We start from the raw sequence: 18,002 nt of genomic DNA, 5'->3' as shown, positions 1-18,002 counted from the left end.
ATTTTAAGAGGAATTTGAAATCAGAGGAGCTGGGAAATGCGGCATTGTTATTGCTAATCATCATATTTATGACTAACTCTAATTATAAAAGATTGAAAGACAAGCCCATAGTATTAAAATCCGACCACCTTGTGGATTCCTGAGAGGATCGCTGGGAGCTGAAAGTGATTTCCTTCAGGAAGTTCAGTTTTGCTGTCGGGATATTTTGTTCCCTCCCACACTCCCAGTCTCGTTTGTCAGTTCCTGCCCTTGAGCTAATATTTTGTGAGGAGGCACGTTCCTATCAGCTAATAAAATCATATTATTGATGATGGTCCTCCCCCCCTCCTTAAAGCCCCTTTACAAATGAGAAAACGAGCTTGTGCCCTTTTCTACCTCCTCTCCAAGGAATTAAAAATAGAATTGTTGTACAAAATGTTCTTTTCTTGGTGCCTTTCTCTGTGTAAAGGAATAAGGAAGGTTGTGACACCAGGCAGAACAAAAGAGCAAAACCAAGTTATTTGAATGAGGACGGGCAGTTTGGTAATTTCCTTTTATTAGCAGCTGTTCTGTAATTAAAAGCGCAGCAAACAGTTTGGAAAAGGTAATAATAATTATGCATTTGTGAAAGATCCACCACTCCAGGGCAGAGACAAAAAAAAAGAGAGAGACAGCTCCAATTTTCTGGTCTTCTGAGACATTTCCCAGGAAAATCAAGGCAGAAAAGGTTGCATACTTGTAATTTTAAAACAGAAATTAATCAGAACAGTTTTGAAACAAGAAAAGGTCTGGAGCCTTTTCCATGTAATATAATTGGCTTGGAACTTGTTGAATGCATGAAGGGAAAGAAGTGAAATTAAACTCATACACTCAGTGGCTCCTGAGTGCTTTGCCAAGAAGGTCTTCAGTGTACAGAGTGTCAACATGCATAGTAACAAAACTTTTATTAGCTGGGAGTATTTTCATTACTGTTTGGCACTATTGTATCAAATTAGCGAGATTTTCTGGATTTCTGACCCAGTTAGTTACACTTCGAGATCATAAGGTTTTGATTTACACCTAATTCATGAAAATCTTGTCTTTTGTCCAGTAATTTTCCGTTTTCACATGTGGGCGGATGGACCCATTAGTGCCTCATATGTGGGAATGAATGAATAAAATATATGTATTTTATGTAATTAGAGAGAGAGAGAGATAACAAAAAGAATCCAGGCTTGGTTTTCTCCTTTGAAAGCTATATTTATGAATTTTGTGAAAAGCAGCCTATACCAAAATGGCAACCAGGTATATACCTGTATTTTCTGCCTGTGACCTTTCTTCAGTGCTTTGGTGATTTTGTGTAAGTTTCAGGGAGCATGATTTACACAAAAATGGTGTTTGTACCCTAGGTGGTCAAAAATAGTATCACTGTGCCTTTTCTAACATTTTTTCTGTGTATTTCTTTCCACCTAAATGCTCTAATGCCCTTGGGTAAATCTGCCTTTTTAATGATTTATGTGTCAAAAGCACAGACCAAATCACATGGAAAAAAAAAGTTGAATTAGTGTCACCCAACTGCATCAGCATTTTTTCATGATGAATTTGGCCCTTATTTAGTTGCATTACTGATGATGGGAGCTGGGGTGAGGTTTGGACAGTCGCCATGTGCCAGGAGAAGGCTTGGATATTTCTCTAAATACTTGTACTGTGTAGAGCTTTTATTAGTTTGTTTTATTCTGGGGTCTTGTCCTGCGTGTCTGTACGAGCTTTAAGAAACAAGAGTTTCCTTTTTGGTGCCGTTGATTTCGTGGCTGCTCCCAGGAAAGCTGAATTTTTATTCACTTCTGCCTTTATCCTCTGTGAAGGACATACACTCTCTATATACTGCATTAAAGACTTGCAAATACTCAGTGGGAAAAAGACGTGCCTTTTTGGTATGTGTTTCTGTAAGGGTCGTCTTATGACCTAATGTGGAAATCTTCATTTGCCGATACAGCTGCGGGTGATCTCAGGGGATTTTGAATTTCCCTTTTGTTTGTCTTCCTTTCTGGGTATCATCCATCATTCCTAACCTCATGCTGCTTAGCAATAGTAACACTCATGGGAGCTGAAGAAAGGATTATAACAGCATAAAATGGGGAGCTAATTAGAGCTTGTTTCAAAATCAGAATCTAGCTCGAGATAATTGCGTATTATCTGGTGATTTAAAAACCCAAGATCTACTGTATTTAGATCAACTAAAATATGCATAAAAGCTTCCTTTTCGAAATACAACATTTGTAACAACAGGCAGATTACTTCTTATCATCCCTTGGGAAAGCAAATCTGAAAAAATTGAGTGTGGCTTGCTGTGCTTATGATATTAACAGATAGAGTGGGGAATGATGGCAAACCCGGGTATCCATTGTATTTTTATTTATGTTATACAAATTGTTGGAACATTTTTCAGAACAGAAGCTGCAGAGTGGGCAGGTGGTTCACTGTGTGCTGTGAGGATCTTCCTGTTTTCCTGATCCCAGGAGGAATGTGTCACGTTGGCTACTCTGGGAGAAACAAAGTGGAGAGAGAGCGTGTTTGGGGCTGGCAGTCCATATTCAGGAATACCATCCAGATGCACTTATGGGAAGAGCTCACCAGCCACATGGGGGCAGAGGAGAAGCTCTTACCCCATGTCCCCATGGTTTAGGGTCATTTATTGTACTGGTTTCTTCTGGCTCTTCAGAGCTGTCTGGGGCTTGAGAGCACAGCTGGGATTAGCACGTGGAGAGCTGAATTCTTAGTACCATGTGATCGATCCCCCAAGTGATCTGACAGATCTTCCCAGATTGGAACTGGTTTTTGTTGTCGAATCAAAAAGATGAGAGAGATGTTTTTGTGGTCATTTGCTGGCATTCCAGGTTAATAAAAATGTGTGATGTGAAATGTCTGTGGTTAATGGAGTCTGTGAAATGGAAGAGGAGGGACATCCCATGGCTCCAACAGCTGAGTGGTTGGACTGCAGGAATTCCTTGCATAGATGGTTTGTGTTTGATGACGAAGTTTTGAGTCTGTGGGTTCAGAAGGTTGTGACCTTTTGTGTGAGGTGCAGATGCATTTTTGAAGTTCAGAGCTGAACAGCTACGTCAGCCAAGCAGTTACCCCCATGCTGTCCCTGGAGCACACTGGTGTGTACTGGTGAAGTTTCCACATTCCTCCAGTGTGGTTTGGGATTGTGGCTCAGGAACAGTTGGCCTTGGCTGTCTTGATTTCAAACCATAGGATATCACTTGGCTCCTCATAAGGGCAGCTGCTGTAGTCTGTCTGTGACGTGTGTGATCATATTCTGTGCCATTTCCCTGACATTTGGACCATGAGGACCTCCCTGGCAGCCTTTCTGGTATCAATAAAGTCAGGAGAATCGCTGTCAAGGCACCTTCCTGGGACCTGGGAATGCAGCATGAAGCCAGTTTTTCAAGTTCATTCTGAACATAACATTGGCTCTGATTGCTGGTTATTCCCTCCTCCTGCTGAGGTCTCTCCTCCCTAGGATGCCTTGCAAAGGCCTTGGTCTTTTTCCATCACTGATGCTTTGCAAATAGTATTTATGGAGAAATTCCTGTCTTAGTTGCATTCTTCTCTGTCCATTAAACCACCCAGACATTAAACTTGTAGAATATGACTCCATCCTCACTGTGGTCACAGCTTTGCTGTTATAAAAGTGCTAAAGTGAAATAACTAATCAGAGAGTGAGCACTGTTTTCTGGGCAGATATTCCTTGTGGCTGAATTAAAATGACAAAACACAACACACTTAGTGTTACAGCAAAGAGGAGACTTGTGCTGGATCCTAAAGACATATTTAGTTCACTCTGAAGTGCAGTTATGGGTTCCTAGCAGTCATTTTGGAGAATCTGTTGAGTTGAAGCCGTGTTTTGTTTTGGTGGTTAATTTGGGAAGATGGGTGCTTTATGCTCAGTCCCCCTTGGTGTGCAGGAGAAGATCCCCCCCCCCCAGGTAAGGAGCTCAGGTGCAGCTCTGCAGCAGCATTGAGCACATGATGCCTCATCCTCAAAGTCTTCATTTATAAGGTCAGAATTAATGGATTAATATATTTTTTAAGTTGTGTGGTGAAAGAAACTTTGCTGACCGTTATTTCTGCGAGGCTTCTCAGGTAGTTCACAGAGTACCAGTTACCATCACAGTTGCTAAAAAGTGAATGCAGTTAGTGAAAGAAACCATGGCCATTGACTAGTGGAGCTCTGTAAATTCCGCTGTTGTTCATTTCATTGCTTATCACTTCATTTCTTTAACTACCAGCATTTTCTTTTTCTCTCTGAGTGCTCATTTGGAGACGAGCAGCCTCCTTTGGGGAGGGGGCCCACATCACCTCCCCTCCCTGCTGCCAGCAGAGGAGCTGGGTGGGAAAGGATCAGCTGATACGCTAGAAAGCCAAACAGCAAAATAACTGGAGCAGCACAGAGACACGAGCGAGGCTGTTGCTGTTGTGCTGTGGTGCAGGAGGGCCAGGCAGCTCCAGGGAGGGTCAGGAGCCGGGGCGATGGCCGGGATCTGTCCCCCGTGGGCTGGCAGCTGCAGAAGAGGTCGGAAAGGCTCTTCTCTGAAGGGAGCAGATATTTTTCTGTTGGGAATAGAAAACTCTGGCAGCTGGCAGAAGCTGGTGTTGGTCTTCTGGTTGCTTGTGGGGAAAGGAGGGGACTGCAGGTCCAGCCCCGTGGGCACTGGCGGGATGGAAATGGCCATCGTGGCCACCCTGCCCTCGGCCATCCCCGGGCGACAGCCCAACTGCTGCTCAGCAAATTACCAAATGAGCCTCTGCTGGATGAAAATTACCTTGCTTTCAATTCAAAGAACAGATAATGGGCTATTTTCCTCCCAAAATACTGGGGAAAAAAGGTGTGTGAGCACCGAACTTGCAGGTTGTTATTTCCATCTTATAATGGGGATGAAAATCCTCTCCACCGAGCAGCCCTGAAACAGGGAAGTAAACAGCCTGTTCTGATTACAGAGTTATATATTGCTTGATAGCAAATCCTTCCCAGGAAGAAAAAACAGAATATTACCAGAAAATTAATATCTTCTAAGTTACCTTCTAGGCTGTCCTTTGCATTAGGGTGCGAGAAAAACTGATGGATTTGTCTCACCTAATTTGATGGGTGTTGGAGGCTTTTTAATTTGCCAGCAGCCATCCAGAGAAACAGCAAATGAAAGAATCCAGTGATTATTTGAAATTTGATGAGAAACACAACTTGCATTGAAAACAAAGCAAAGTGGGTTTGAGATCAGATTTAAATAAAAGTGAAAATAGGAAGATGTGTGATTAAAAAGCCAATGACATGAGAGAATATAATAATAAGAAATGTAAAACAGGCCTGATAGTACATGTCCAGTATTTATACTTGTCAAAGATGTTGCTGATAGCAACTTACCATAGAATCACAGAATGGTTTGGGTTCGGAAGGGGCCTTAAAGCTCATCTCATTCCAACCCCTGCCATGGGAAGCGACTCCTTCCCCTAGCCCAGGTTGCTCCAAGCCCCAGTCCAGCCTGGCCTTGAACACTTCCAGGGATGGAGCACCCACAGCTTCTCTGGGCAACCTGTGCCAGGGCCTCCCCACCCTCACAGGGAAGAATTTCTTCCCAGTATCCCATCTAACCCTGCCCTCTGACAGCTTGAAGCCATTCCCCCATTGTTCTGTCCCTCCATGCTCTTGTAAAAACATCCTTCTCTCTTCTCTGACATGAGATGGTCCCTTCTGGTCTCATCTCCAGAGCCATCCCCCCTTTCCAGGCGGGGCTGCCCCTCTGGCTGCTCTGCCTGGTTCACACATGAAGGAGGTGTGAGATTCACCACGGCCGGGGTTTGTGTTTGTTTCTCCCTTTTACCCCTCTGGAACTTGGGTCCTAAAAATAGTGCAAGTTTGAACCGGCAGATGTTTCATTTGTCCTTTACGAGAGGACCAAAATTAGCCTCTCATTTGGCACCTAAATAAAGCAACTTTAACTGCCTTTATGGGAACTTTGCAATTACTGTCTATTGAAGTTGCAACATTTTGTTGTGTTTGTTGGGGAAGGGCATTATGTAAGCAACACCAGCACCTAAAAAGCCACCAGACCTTGAAAGAGACGAACACCAACGAGCCCAACTGGGTTTTTTGGTGGGGGGGTTTAGTTTGGATGGTTTGGCCCTTTTTTTTTTTTCACTTTTTCTGATCCAAGACAAGTGTTTTCCCTAATGAAGGTTTCATTAAAAAAAAAAAGAAAAAAAGAAAAAAAGGCAAAAGTACTTAGGAAGTGCTCAGAGAGCTGCCTATTGTAAAGGTAAAAAACATTAATAAAAGGACAGCAATGGTTTCTCTAATTTTCAGAGAAAAATCTGCACAGAATGCCTGAAGCTGGGTTAGCAGTGGGACTCCCCAGGGGCAACAGAAAGATGTTATAATCAATTACCACATCATAACACTGATGTATGATAATTACTGAGTGTTCCTCCTGAGATAGTGCAGCATTTGGCTGGGATGCGGCTCTTTCATGGTCCACTGCCTGATTAATATGCAAATAATAGGCTGATTGCATGATGAATGCAGAAAATGAGTTCGCTGATAACGTGAGCACCGAAGCGGGAAGATGATAAATTACTTTTACTGACTGTCCTACATTAAGTACCCTTTCTCAACAATTTTATCACAAATTAAGTAAAGCAGTATGGAGAGATTATGAGGATGTGTAAAATAATGTACCTTAATAGCTTTTATAATATTGTTGCGCACAATGTAAATGTCATTTTGTTTCAGTACTTTACCCCCGTACTCCTCCGAAAAAGGAGTTCCTTTAGTGCAGCACTGCTCAGGGTCACTCTTTCCCTCAGCTGCTTTCCTCTAAGATGAGGAACAACCCACTGTGCTGAGCATGGTGGATGGGATTCTCTGTTGGGAAGGAGGGAAGGCGGTCATTAGCCTTGGATCCATCCCATATGGATATTGCCCGTGGCAAATGAATGTCCACATTGTTTAGTGGGGGAGATATATTTAAATGCAGTGCACAGAGCACATATGCATTCTGCTTCAGCCTCTGCTCCAGAGCAGACAAGAGGTTAAAATCTCGAAGGAGGAGGTAGAAATACCTTCACACTCAGGGTCGGGACGGAGGAGGACAACAAATAGTCATAAAATCGGTGCCACGGTAAAGTTAGTTTAACACATTAAATCACAAGGTCAGCAAGTCAACAAAGACACCCCAAACTGCAGCAGAACCTCTTCTTAGAGGCTCTAACTCTGTTTTCCAAAAGCTATTGTGCACGCGTTTATCTTGATTATACTAAAAATATAACACTGTGGGGTTGTGGCAACTTGATTGATTGCTTCCATGACATATTTGTTTTAGCATTCAGAAAATCCTTAATAAAGCTTCTGCACACAAGCTGGTTTAATAATAAGGTTATTGAAAATATTTTCCAGCAGTTATTTCTAAATATTGATTTCAGGCTAAGTTACGGAAACAGAAAAACTCTGAATATTAGATGAAGATTGGCAGAGTAGGGCAACATTTTTTAAAGCAGCCGTGATTCTGCCATTAATCACCTAATTTAAAATATGGTTTATTTTTAGAAAGGGCTTTTTAATTGTTTAAAGGTGATCTGTAAAGCCAAAAAAATTATCATTCAACCTCTTCAATACCTAGAACCCACTTTTGTCTCAAGAATCTTAGAATCCTGGAATGATTTGGGGCTGTCAGCCTGCCCTGAGGATTGCTCTGATGTTTGTGTGTCTACATCTAGCTAAAAAAACCCTCAAGTTGCTTCCCCCCACCCCTTATTGTAAAACAGTGCTCAGGATCGTGGCTGTATAGAGGCCCCATCTTCCTTCCAGGTCATTGCAAAAATGTCTCTTCATTCTTGTTATTTGAGGGTTTGCTCAGGTGGTGTGGCTGTGTCAGGGCTTGGTGTGTCTGTCCCAGAGTTCGAGAGGTCTCAGCACAACGTTCCACTTCAACTGATTACCTCCAGTTGTATCTTCCTGCACAAGATTCCAGACATCCTGGGTGCTCAGGCTGCCCTTGGGAGCGCTCTGTACTCCCCAGTCCTCCTAACTCAGTAGAAGTTTGATGGTTTCAGTTTGTGTAGCCTTCACATAGGTTTTAATGTAGCTTCGGGCACAGTAGTGGGATTTCTAAGACTCTGAGGTGTTTGTGGTTGTGGGTTCGTTGAAGAGAACTGGTTGCCCAACTTCCCAAAGAACTTTTAAACTGTAAATCTCTCCTCATGAGCCTGTCACCAGCTCCCATCTTACTTGCTCTTTTCTGAACTTCATGTGATTTCTCCAGCTCCTTCTGCTTTCCAGAGCAGCTGAAAACACACGTTTTTCATACAGGCACAAAGCTAATACAGTTATAGAAAGCGCAACATAAGATTGCAGAAATGCTGTGTAATCCTTCAGCAAGACTCAGAAGCAGGTTTTTTCAAGTATTTCTAACATCTACATCTAACATATGTAGAGTAGGAACCTTTATTTTTATATTACCCCAGTAATTCCAGAGTTAACCAAAGCTGGTTCCTCCCCTTTCAGTGCAGGCACACGTAAATCTGCACACTTTCCTAAAGGAGTTCTCCTTTGATCCCTCCTCCCATCCACATAAAATCTCCCTCTGAGCCAAGACCCAAAATAACATTTTCCCCAAAGTTATAACATTTATGAAACAAACAAACAATCAAATTCTCCATGGTCAGAGAGGGAATCTGTAATTGTAACTCTAACGAGGGCTTGCAACTCCGAGTGCCTGTACCGACGTATTTCACATCATTATATATGCAAACTGCAGGGAGGTTTGTGTACTCCCTACATAGAACTGGGGGAGTTTATAACTGTAGGGAGGATCATATTTTTATAAGCCACATTAATTTGCAAATTGTGACTAGGCAAGGTTCACTCACTTAGAGTAAATCCACCAAAAGCATTACCTGGGAGAAAGTGCTTTCACGGGTATTTTCGTTAATTAGTCAGAAGAGGGATGAGTTGTGCTCTCCCACAAATGCTGCTCAGCTTTATTATGTAGTTCAGACTTGTGCTGCACTCACTGCAATGAGGAGAGTTGTTATTATGGTGCTTTAGAAGATTAAGTTTAGAATGCTAAATTCTTTTCATCCCCCGAAGTGTCCAAGGCCAGTTGGATGGGGCTTGGAGCAACCTGGGATAGGGGAAGGTGTCCCTGCCTGTAACAGGGGGTTGGAATGAGATGAGCTTTAAGGTCCATCCCAAACCAAACCATTCTGTGATTCTACCTTGCAAAGGAAGCCATGGCTAAAGGTAAAATTAGATAGGAGGGAAAAAATCTCTCCCTGAAAGTTTCAGACCCTGGGATACTGAACTGACAACCACAGTTGTCCTGAGAATGCTGATCAGCTGTGTGGGATCAGACCCTGATTGTCAGATAGCATACACCAGGTTTGGTCTGCAAATTGGATAGAATGGGCAGCCTCATCATCGGGGAAAACAGAAACTAATCCAGTCCCAGTGTGAGACACTTTGATCTCAGGCAACCTGCCAGGTCTGTTGTTGTCCATTAACTTATCTGCACGAGGAGGTAAATGCAGCCCTGAAGTAGCAAATGCTCTTTTAAGAGGTTACAGAGAAATCTCCTGTCCACGTTTGTCTGCTCTCATCTTCCCTATTAACGTGCCAAAAAAGGGAGCGAGCAGAGCCCGGGATGCTCCACCACACTCAGGACGTGGCCATTCCCCCCGTTCCTCCAGAAGGAACTTTGAATTTGACTAGTTTGGCATAAACCTGAAGCCTGAGCTTTGGACATGGGGAGAAGTGGTGCATCAAAGCAAGCGCCAGTGAAATCGTGTTTGGGTTCTCGTCGGAATGTCACAGAGTACCCTGTCATTTTGTTTTAGCAACTTGTCCTTCCAAATGCGCAGTTCGCCTTATGGCATGCCAGCAGTAAAAATGTCACTTACAATAATTACTTTTTGGTGAAAATGCTTGCTGACTTCCTACCTTCAAGCTGTTTTTTACACAGTGGGGAGATAATAAGAAATGACTTTATCCTGACTGCTCAAATGAACACTAAATGGAATTTAGGTTATTATTACTGCAGATAGAGGACTGTGTATTGAAATTTAAATAGTGGATCAGATAAACTACTGAGATTTGTCTCTGAAAATTATAGTGGATCTGCTTTTTCAATCCACTTCACTCTGAAACTTAAGGCAGCTGTTGTCTGCCTGCTGTCTTTAGAATATAATATTTTTCATAATCCTTTTAGAGGCCCCTGAATACCTTCTGTGTTTTGCATGGTCTTCCCCAACTTCATCATGTTCTGTACCTCATTCCCCTTGAGTCCTTTTGCAGTTTATTAACTGAGCCCGTGATAGCAGCAAAGGTTGGACGGGTTATTCTCCCTGCAGTTCCACAAGTACGGGGTGTCTTTATGGATGGGCAAGTGTGCTGGGAGGAGAGGCTTGGAGCATTGGGCTCGTGGTTTATGCTCAAAAATTCCAATTATCTTGTTCAAATCCTCAGATTTTTGATTTACAAGTGGTTGTAAAGTCAGTTGGCTGTCAGAGGTGAGGCAGGGTCTGAGCAAAAGTAGCAAACCCGCAGCTCTCAAAACGCATACAAGGAACTCCAGTGGAGGAATCCGTCTGTGCTGGCAGACGTGATGCCTCTGGGACTGGTGAAACTGTATCCGTGTCTCAGCTCCACTCCTCATCTGGATACCTGTGTTGAGGGGCATACACCTGGGACTGGTGTCAGGTTGTGTAGATGTCTGTGATTTTCTGGGGAGGTTGGAGCAGGTGTCACCTGCAAGTCTTTGCATCCGAGATGTCCTGAGCCTCAGCGGGAGCCTCCAGCTGAGCTGTGCTGTGGAGCTGTGCTGGTACTGAGGGCTGTGTTGGATGCCTTCCTGTGGTCAGAAGAGTTCCTTTACATCACAGAAATGGCCCTTGCTGACCAGTGCCCTGCAGTTTTGCAGTATAAAATGAGTGTCTCTGCTGAGTTCCTGCACAGAGCGGGGTGATGCTCAGGAGCACTGCGGGAGGGGAGCCCTGTTCAACCTATGATTCCTTACACACTGCAGGGATTTTGTCACATTTTGATGGCAGAACATGATCAGACCTTGTAGAGGGATGTGTCAGCTGATACTGTGTTGGGAGAAGTGTTTTCAGGTAATCTGCAGGCCACCAGTGGGACAGTCAAGCAGTTGAGGACCCAGGGCTGGCCCCAGCATGGGGGTGGGAAATCTTGTAGTTGGAGAAGAATAAGAAAATCTAATGTGAAGTTCTGGAAAACCACCACAACCAGTGAACTGAGACCAGAACTCTGTTCTCAGACTTTCTCACATTTTCCAAAACACTGTCATGACAGAAGCTATGGGGAAGGTGTAGGGGATGGATGGGACCAAAGCAGCGTTTGGTTTCATCCGTTGTGCAAGGGAATGCAAGGCCACAAAGATTTTTTTTGTGTTCATATAATCAAGGCAAGGTCACTTTGTTGTGGTTCTCAACCAGTTTTTTAAAATGCTCAGTCAGACCCCAGTCTTACTTGCTAAGTTGTTTGCAAAATTAGTTTAGTTTCTTAACAGATACTAAGGGATGGGGAGGGGAATGGGCAGGTTGTGATGATGATTTGGGGTGTTGTTGCAGTAATATTATATTGGGGAAAGAGTGTTTAAAAGAAAACCAGAAGGTGTTTGTGTAATGTTGACTTTGTTTCCATTCATCTATACATCTTCACATCAGATTGTGCATCCCTCTCTAGTACAGTAGTAGGAAAAAACAAAAGGGAAGAATGTCCTGACTTAAGAATAAGGCCTTTGCTAAATCAGGAATGATGTGTTCCCAGGAATGGCTCTCTGGCATTGGCAAACTGCATCAGGTGTATTTGTCTTTTTTGAAGACATACTTGCCTGTGAAATAGCCAGTGTTGGTGTTTGGTTCTCTTCGTGTTTTAGTTATGAATAGAGGCCAATTGCACTTGCCAAATATTTCAGATTGCTGGCCCATTTCTGAAAACATCTCTTCTAGTACTTGATTTGCATTTGATTATTATTTTCTGTGCTGCATATTTGAATGTGCTTTTTAAAATCAGTTGGAAGTGCCTAACTTCTCTATTCCCTAGACTGTATTTTTAATTAATAATGTAAAAAGGGCCTGGTAGAAACTTTGCCCTTTCGTAACCCCCTTACATGTGCATTTTTAGAAGATTTGGATAATTTAAATACATTTATGGTATATTTGAATCTTTAATGGCGTTTTGTCAACAACAACCTGTAATTGTGCAAAAGTTACATGTGTTTTCTGGTCATTTAAAACTGTTCAGCTGTGCCTTCATCACATGAAGGGTCTGATGGTCACCATCTTCCCAGAGTTTGGGGACACCTTGCTTCTCCCATCCTCTGTAAAGCTCAGGGCACGACTGAGACTTAAAAAATTCCCGGGTTCTGCAGTGACCTCATCACTGGAGATACTCTTGATCTCTCCAGCTCTTTTACTTCCAGCACCTTATTTTTGAAGCTTGTGGACTTTTCCTTCACATTTTAAATTGGATACAGGCTGTTGGAAAGCCAACTGCAACACCCCTTTGGTACAGCAAAGTTTACCTGGAATTCATGAAAGTCATTTCATCAATAAACGGTGGCCATGGGGTTTGCAGGTTGTACAGCCTGTAATGCGGTTTTACTTTTAAATTGGCAAAAAGGATCTCTTCCTCACTAAGCACAAATGTGAAAACATTCAGTGAATATCACTTACTCATAAGAAACTGGATTGCTCTAAAGTTAGTGCTATTCTTCAGAGCAGTGTGGGGTTAAAAAAGCAGAGCAGGTTTTAAAGAAATAAGCTTTCAATGTATTATTTTCATTGGAAATGTTCAATTGCTACTTTGGAAATCTTAATGTATATTTTTCAGACATCCTGAATTTGTGTCTTTGTCTTGTGGGGAACTTGAGAGAAATGAATACAGACAAATTATTTCATAAGACATGGGAAATGGCAGTGGATTGACAGTTAAATCTGGAATAGTGAATACAGTCAATTTTCCCCTTTGTTCTGTCAGCAGTCACTTGTACTCTAAATGTCTATTTAATTTTTTAAGTAGATTAACGGGAAATGTTTGCATTATTTGATTATTGAATTTACTTTCCCAAATAATGTATCTTTCCCTCAAATATTTATGTGATCTTGAAAATGTTTTTCCAGAAGGCAAAAAAAAAAGCTAAAAACGAATGGGGAACATATTTTGAGTTATTTGTGGTATATGTACATAATGCTTTGCCAGAAATCACTGTACACTTCCCTTTCAGTGGGGAAAAAAAGCAGTTTGTCATCTGTAGTGCCTTCCAAAATTAAATTCAGCTAATCCCACCTTTTTTAGCAAATAAGCAGCAGATTGGTCTTAAAAATGAAATTCAAGTAAGCTCTTGATGTGTGATATAAAAAATAAATAAGCTTAATATGTGAGCAACAGAGAGCATCTCGGTGATAGATGATAACACAGATTACCTCTGTTGTGCTCGTAATTAGGGTGGGCCGGGAAAGGAGAGGGAGAGGGAAGCGTTAGGAAATGCTTTTGTTTAGTCCTGTGTGATTGGTTTTGTTGGTTTTGTTTGGGTGTTCGTTTGTTTTTTTTTTATTTTGGCTTTTTTTTTTTCCCCCTGCTCTCCGTGTGCGCCTGCAGTTCGCAGTGTGCACGGATGAGGAATTGTATAGGAAATTTGCAGCTGCTCTAGTTATTCAGGAAGATTTGTATAAGCTGGCACAAGGGACAAAATTAGAGGGAAGTTGAGCGAGTGCCGTGCGCTTTATTAGCTTGGCAGCCATAATTTTGACCTTGCTGTGGGTTAAAGGACACAGACCTGAGAAGAAATCTGTTTATCATGTGGGGAATTCATGCCATCCCTGACAGTGTACAGTGAACAAGATGGATGATCTGCCAAATTGGTCCCTCGCATGGGTGAATCAGGGCAAATTTACTGTACAATTCCTTTGCTGCTCCCGATACAAAAATAACGTTTGCGGGGGTTTATTCGGTTGTGTGATGACCCAGGGTGAGCAGAGAAAAGAAATAGGATTTGCAGGATGCTGATTACCTTAAAGATTTATATGCACCTTGCTTTTCCTTTATGTCTGCCTCTTTTGCATCTCTCATAAAGCACTGAGGGAAAAGTCAGGTTTTTTTTGGTTTGAGAGAGAGCAACTTTATGTGAGTGTGTCAGGGAGCCTCTTGAATGCAGCACGTGAAAGCTTCCAGTACCCTGAACAAGAGTTACTCTGTGCACCTTGCCTCATTTGAGCCTTTTACTTCTGTAGTCTTTTCCCTTGGTGTTTGGGATGTATGTTTCCATGTTGTGTGTCCTGTAATTATTTGACATTGATAAATATTGGTAAATGTTCTTGGAAACAAACAGGCAAACTGAAAAAATAGGGAATTTTGCTCTCAGCCATTGCCATGGCAGGGATGGGACTGGGAGAGAACCCTCTCATAGTAGCACTGCAGGGCCCAGAAAACGCAGTTTTGGAGGAGTCTGGCCTCATCCTTGTCCAGCTGAGAGCTCTGCAAACTTCCTGCAGAGAGCTGGAGACAGACCCACTGATGGATGAGGCTGAGATCCATGAGATTAACCATGTCAGGTCAGGAGATGGGAGACAGCAAGGAGGAGGAAGCAGCCCCACAAAAATGGGAAAGAACTGGATGGAGAAATCACATGTGCCCTTTATCTTTTGAGGGGAATTGTTCTTGTAAACCATGTTGTCTACGTGTTGTTGCTTTTAAAAACGTTCAGAGTGTACCCTTAGATGTCTGGATTCTCTGGATAAGCTCAGTCAGTACGTTCTGTTAGAGATAAATTTATTGGGGGAAAACATTCTGTACAGAACCTATTGTTGTTGGCAAATTAACAGATTGGGAAACGCTTTCTTTTAAACCAAGTGTCACGATAACAGATTTGGGTGTCTCCTGATCCACTCACTATCTTTATGTTGGATTCTCAAACATGTTAATTAATACAGCATAATTACAAACTGTATTTTAATCTTGTTATTTCTGGACAGAGAGAATTGCAAAAGTGTGATGCGTGTGATAAGACAGAAAATGAAATCAATAACACTCTCAAGATACAGAGTTGTATCAGTTGTAGAAAATCCCTCATTGGCACCACAAAACAGTGGCTCAGTGAGTTTCCTGCAAGTCACAAAAGGAGGCTTAAACCAGTCTGTAATGGCAGCTTTAAAAGCATCTTTATATAAAAATGTTGTGGCAAGCAAAACTGTGAGATTTCCTGACCAAGGAAATTGCTTGCAAACTTACAGACTATTGCACTCCAGTTTTTTCCTGGTTTTTATTTGTATTTGTACATCTTGTCTTTATAAGAAATCAGAGATGACTCAAGATAAAATTAGAAAATAATTCCGTTTTTAAGAAGAGGCTTTTTAGTACCCAAGTCATAGCAAGTAGAATTTTGCATACTTAGGCATTTCTTCAAGTAGGTAGAATATAAATGAGAAGGAAAGTTAAATATCCTGCAATCAAAACATTACAATCATGCTAAAGTGGGGCCTTTTTTTCCTCTTTTTTTCCAATTACAGAAAGTACTCCAAAGACTTCTGCCAGTTGCAGTCCTGCTCCTGAATCTCCCATGAGTTCCAGTGAATCAGTGAAAAGCCTGACTGAATTGGTACAGCAGCCCTGCCCCGCCATAGAGACGAGTAAGGACGGCAAATCCCAAGAATCCAGCGAGCTGCCTGCTTCCGAATCCCAATCCAGCACCCCTTTGCCGCTGTCGGGCCACTCGGCACTGAGCATCCAGGAGCTGGTGGCCATGTCCCCCGAGCTGGACACTTACGGCATCACAAAGAGGGTCAAGGAAGTGCTAACGGACAACAATCTTGGTAAATCGCTTTATTCTCGTTTCTTGACTGAAATAACGTGTAAGTGCTTTTGTTTTGAGCTGTGGGTCAGGAGGTGTTCACGAGAATACTTGGGTTTGGCTCTGGCCTGAGCTTTAATTTGTTAAAAGGATATTTGATTTTTTTAAGCTGGTAGAAAAATCCTTTGTCCCACTCTACTTAAAATGTCATCACACCCTGGCTCTTCCTAAGCTCTGCTCCTGGCTCACCAGCCAGGTACTGCTCCCACCTCCCAAAATACACTTCAGCAAGCTGTCAGGACAACCAGAACCCCAAAACCAGTGAGAGCTCCCTTTGAAAAAGGCTGTTTTCCCCCATGCTTGAGGATTCAAGGCCCAGCATTTTGGGCACAGGTGAAGTAGAGGAGCCCAGGGTGGCTGGAGAGGGAGGTGCATCACAGGTAAAAGCACAGCACCTGTAGAGCTGGGAGGGTAAATCCAAACTCAGCTGAGGTTTAGATGAGCCTGCAGATCAGTGCACAGAGCCATTCAGTTACTTTGCTTAGAGATCTGCAAAGCTGAGGCTGCTTTTGCCTACAGATGAGTTTTTGGGTGTTGAATTCAGTGTCATGTTGACATGACTGCGTGTGTGGAACAGTCAGAGGGAATAACCTGATCTGGGTGTGGGAAATCCACATTAACACTGCAACTGTGCCTCTAAATCACTGGTTCTTCTATATCTTTAACACTTGCTTCCCTCACAAGGCTTTGGGAAACCTTTAGGGGTCCTTTGAGTCTCTGGCAGCAAGGCTGTCCCAGTGTTACCTGCTCCTGCTTCTGGGGCTTAGCAAGAGCTCCATCTCACCTGCTGTTAGGTGTTCTAACATCTGGGACTCTCCAGGAGTACCAGAATTCTCTTCACTACAAATGGGACCAAAAAGATAAGTTTACATTTAGACTGACAGTGACACTTAGGTGAGAAGAATTTTGTCCATGTCATCTGAATGTCATGACTGTAAAAGTAAAAGCTCCGTTTCAGTGTGTGAGGAAGACTTTTATCATCTAGACATAGAATAAAATGTTATTATCTCAGATTATTTTTCTAAGGGGAGAAGTACCAGGATGGGGGAGATTTCACATAATGTAATGTAATTTGTAAAAAATAAAAACAAACAAAAAAAAACCTAGAAAATGGCCTTGATCATGGACATACCCTGCATGAGATTGCGTTCCACTGAGCCCAGCAGAATTCCTTGTCCATGCACATTGGCATGGGCACATGATAGTTGCTTGTTCAGTGGAGATAACGTAGAGATAAAGCCCTAAGTCATGGTAAGGGTTTGCAGGTCCAAGCCCCTGGTTTTTGGGCAAAATGCTGTTGAGTGCTGTACCTGCTCTGGTGTTCCAGAGAGGTTTGAAAAAGTATTTTTGTTTACATTTGCTTTGATGCCATTTTTACTTAGTCTTTTTTATTTCCCATGATTTTTGTTTTCCTACAGTGTGGCTGACAAGCCTAAAAAGCAGCAGAAGAGCCAGGAAATGTGCCCCAAACTCTGCATTAGGTGTGGAACCAGTTTCAATGTCTCCTTTTGTGCCCTCAGTGTGCTAGTGCACCGGATTGACTGGTGCACAGGTTTCTCTGTCTTAGGCCACAGGGCCTTGTTCAACACTCACCAGTCGGGGGAATGGCTTTAAATGGAAAAGAGAGGTTTAGATGGGATATTGGGAAGAAATTCTTCCCTGTGAGGGTGGTGAGGTCCTGGCACAGGTTGCCCAGAGAAGCTGTGGTTGCCCCATCCCTGGAAGTGTTCAAGGCCAGGTTGGACAGGGTTTGGAGCAACCTGGGCTAGTGGGAGGTGTCCCTGCCCATGGCAGGGGGGAACAAGATGGTCTTTAAGGTCCCTTCCAACCCTTACCACTGGATGATGATTTCAGCAGATGATGCTGGCACTGTTAATGCTGAGATGTTGCCCCAAATGTCACGGTATCTTCACTGATTCCCTGTTGGGCCACACTAAATAACTTAGAGAGGGAAGCAGATGCCCTGAGCTGTTGTAGGATTTCAGTGGTGGGTATTTTGTGGAAAGGGCCAGGACTGTCCATGAAACCAACACAGAAAGTGTTGTCCATAAGTGAAACAGGCATGAAGGATGAGAAGTTTTAGGAAACCTGTGCTTAAAAATATTCCTGCTATTAATAGTG

The 18,002-nt window shown here is 42.8% G+C and overlaps 1 protein-coding gene across 7 annotated transcripts in view; it reads left to right on the top strand.

Annotated features, from left to right (window-relative positions):
* The window catches only part of CUX1 (cut like homeobox 1), a 266,951-nt gene that overhangs the window by 205,909 nt on the left and 43,040 nt on the right, over nucleotides 1-18,002 (top strand). For 6 of the 7 annotated variants that reach the window (XM_050322109.1, XM_050322113.1, XM_050322108.1 and 3 more), the window contains one exon: nucleotides 15,541-15,843. The exons of the other annotated variant lie outside the window; for it this stretch is intronic. In XM_050322109.1, the coding sequence (XP_050178066.1) occupies nucleotides 15,541-15,843 (303 nt within the window). The remainder of the gene's footprint in view (nucleotides 1-15,540; nucleotides 15,844-18,002) is intronic. 7 annotated transcript variants of the gene reach the window in all.

Source organism: Myiozetetes cayanensis, unplaced genomic scaffold (assembly GCF_022539395.1).
Source record: "Myiozetetes cayanensis isolate MyiCay16 unplaced genomic scaffold, myiCay2020 scf27, whole genome shotgun sequence".
In the NCBI taxonomy this organism is placed as follows: domain Eukaryota; kingdom Metazoa; phylum Chordata; class Aves; order Passeriformes; family Tyrannidae; genus Myiozetetes; species Myiozetetes cayanensis.
This window is presented reverse-complemented; position numbering and strand designations above follow the sequence as displayed.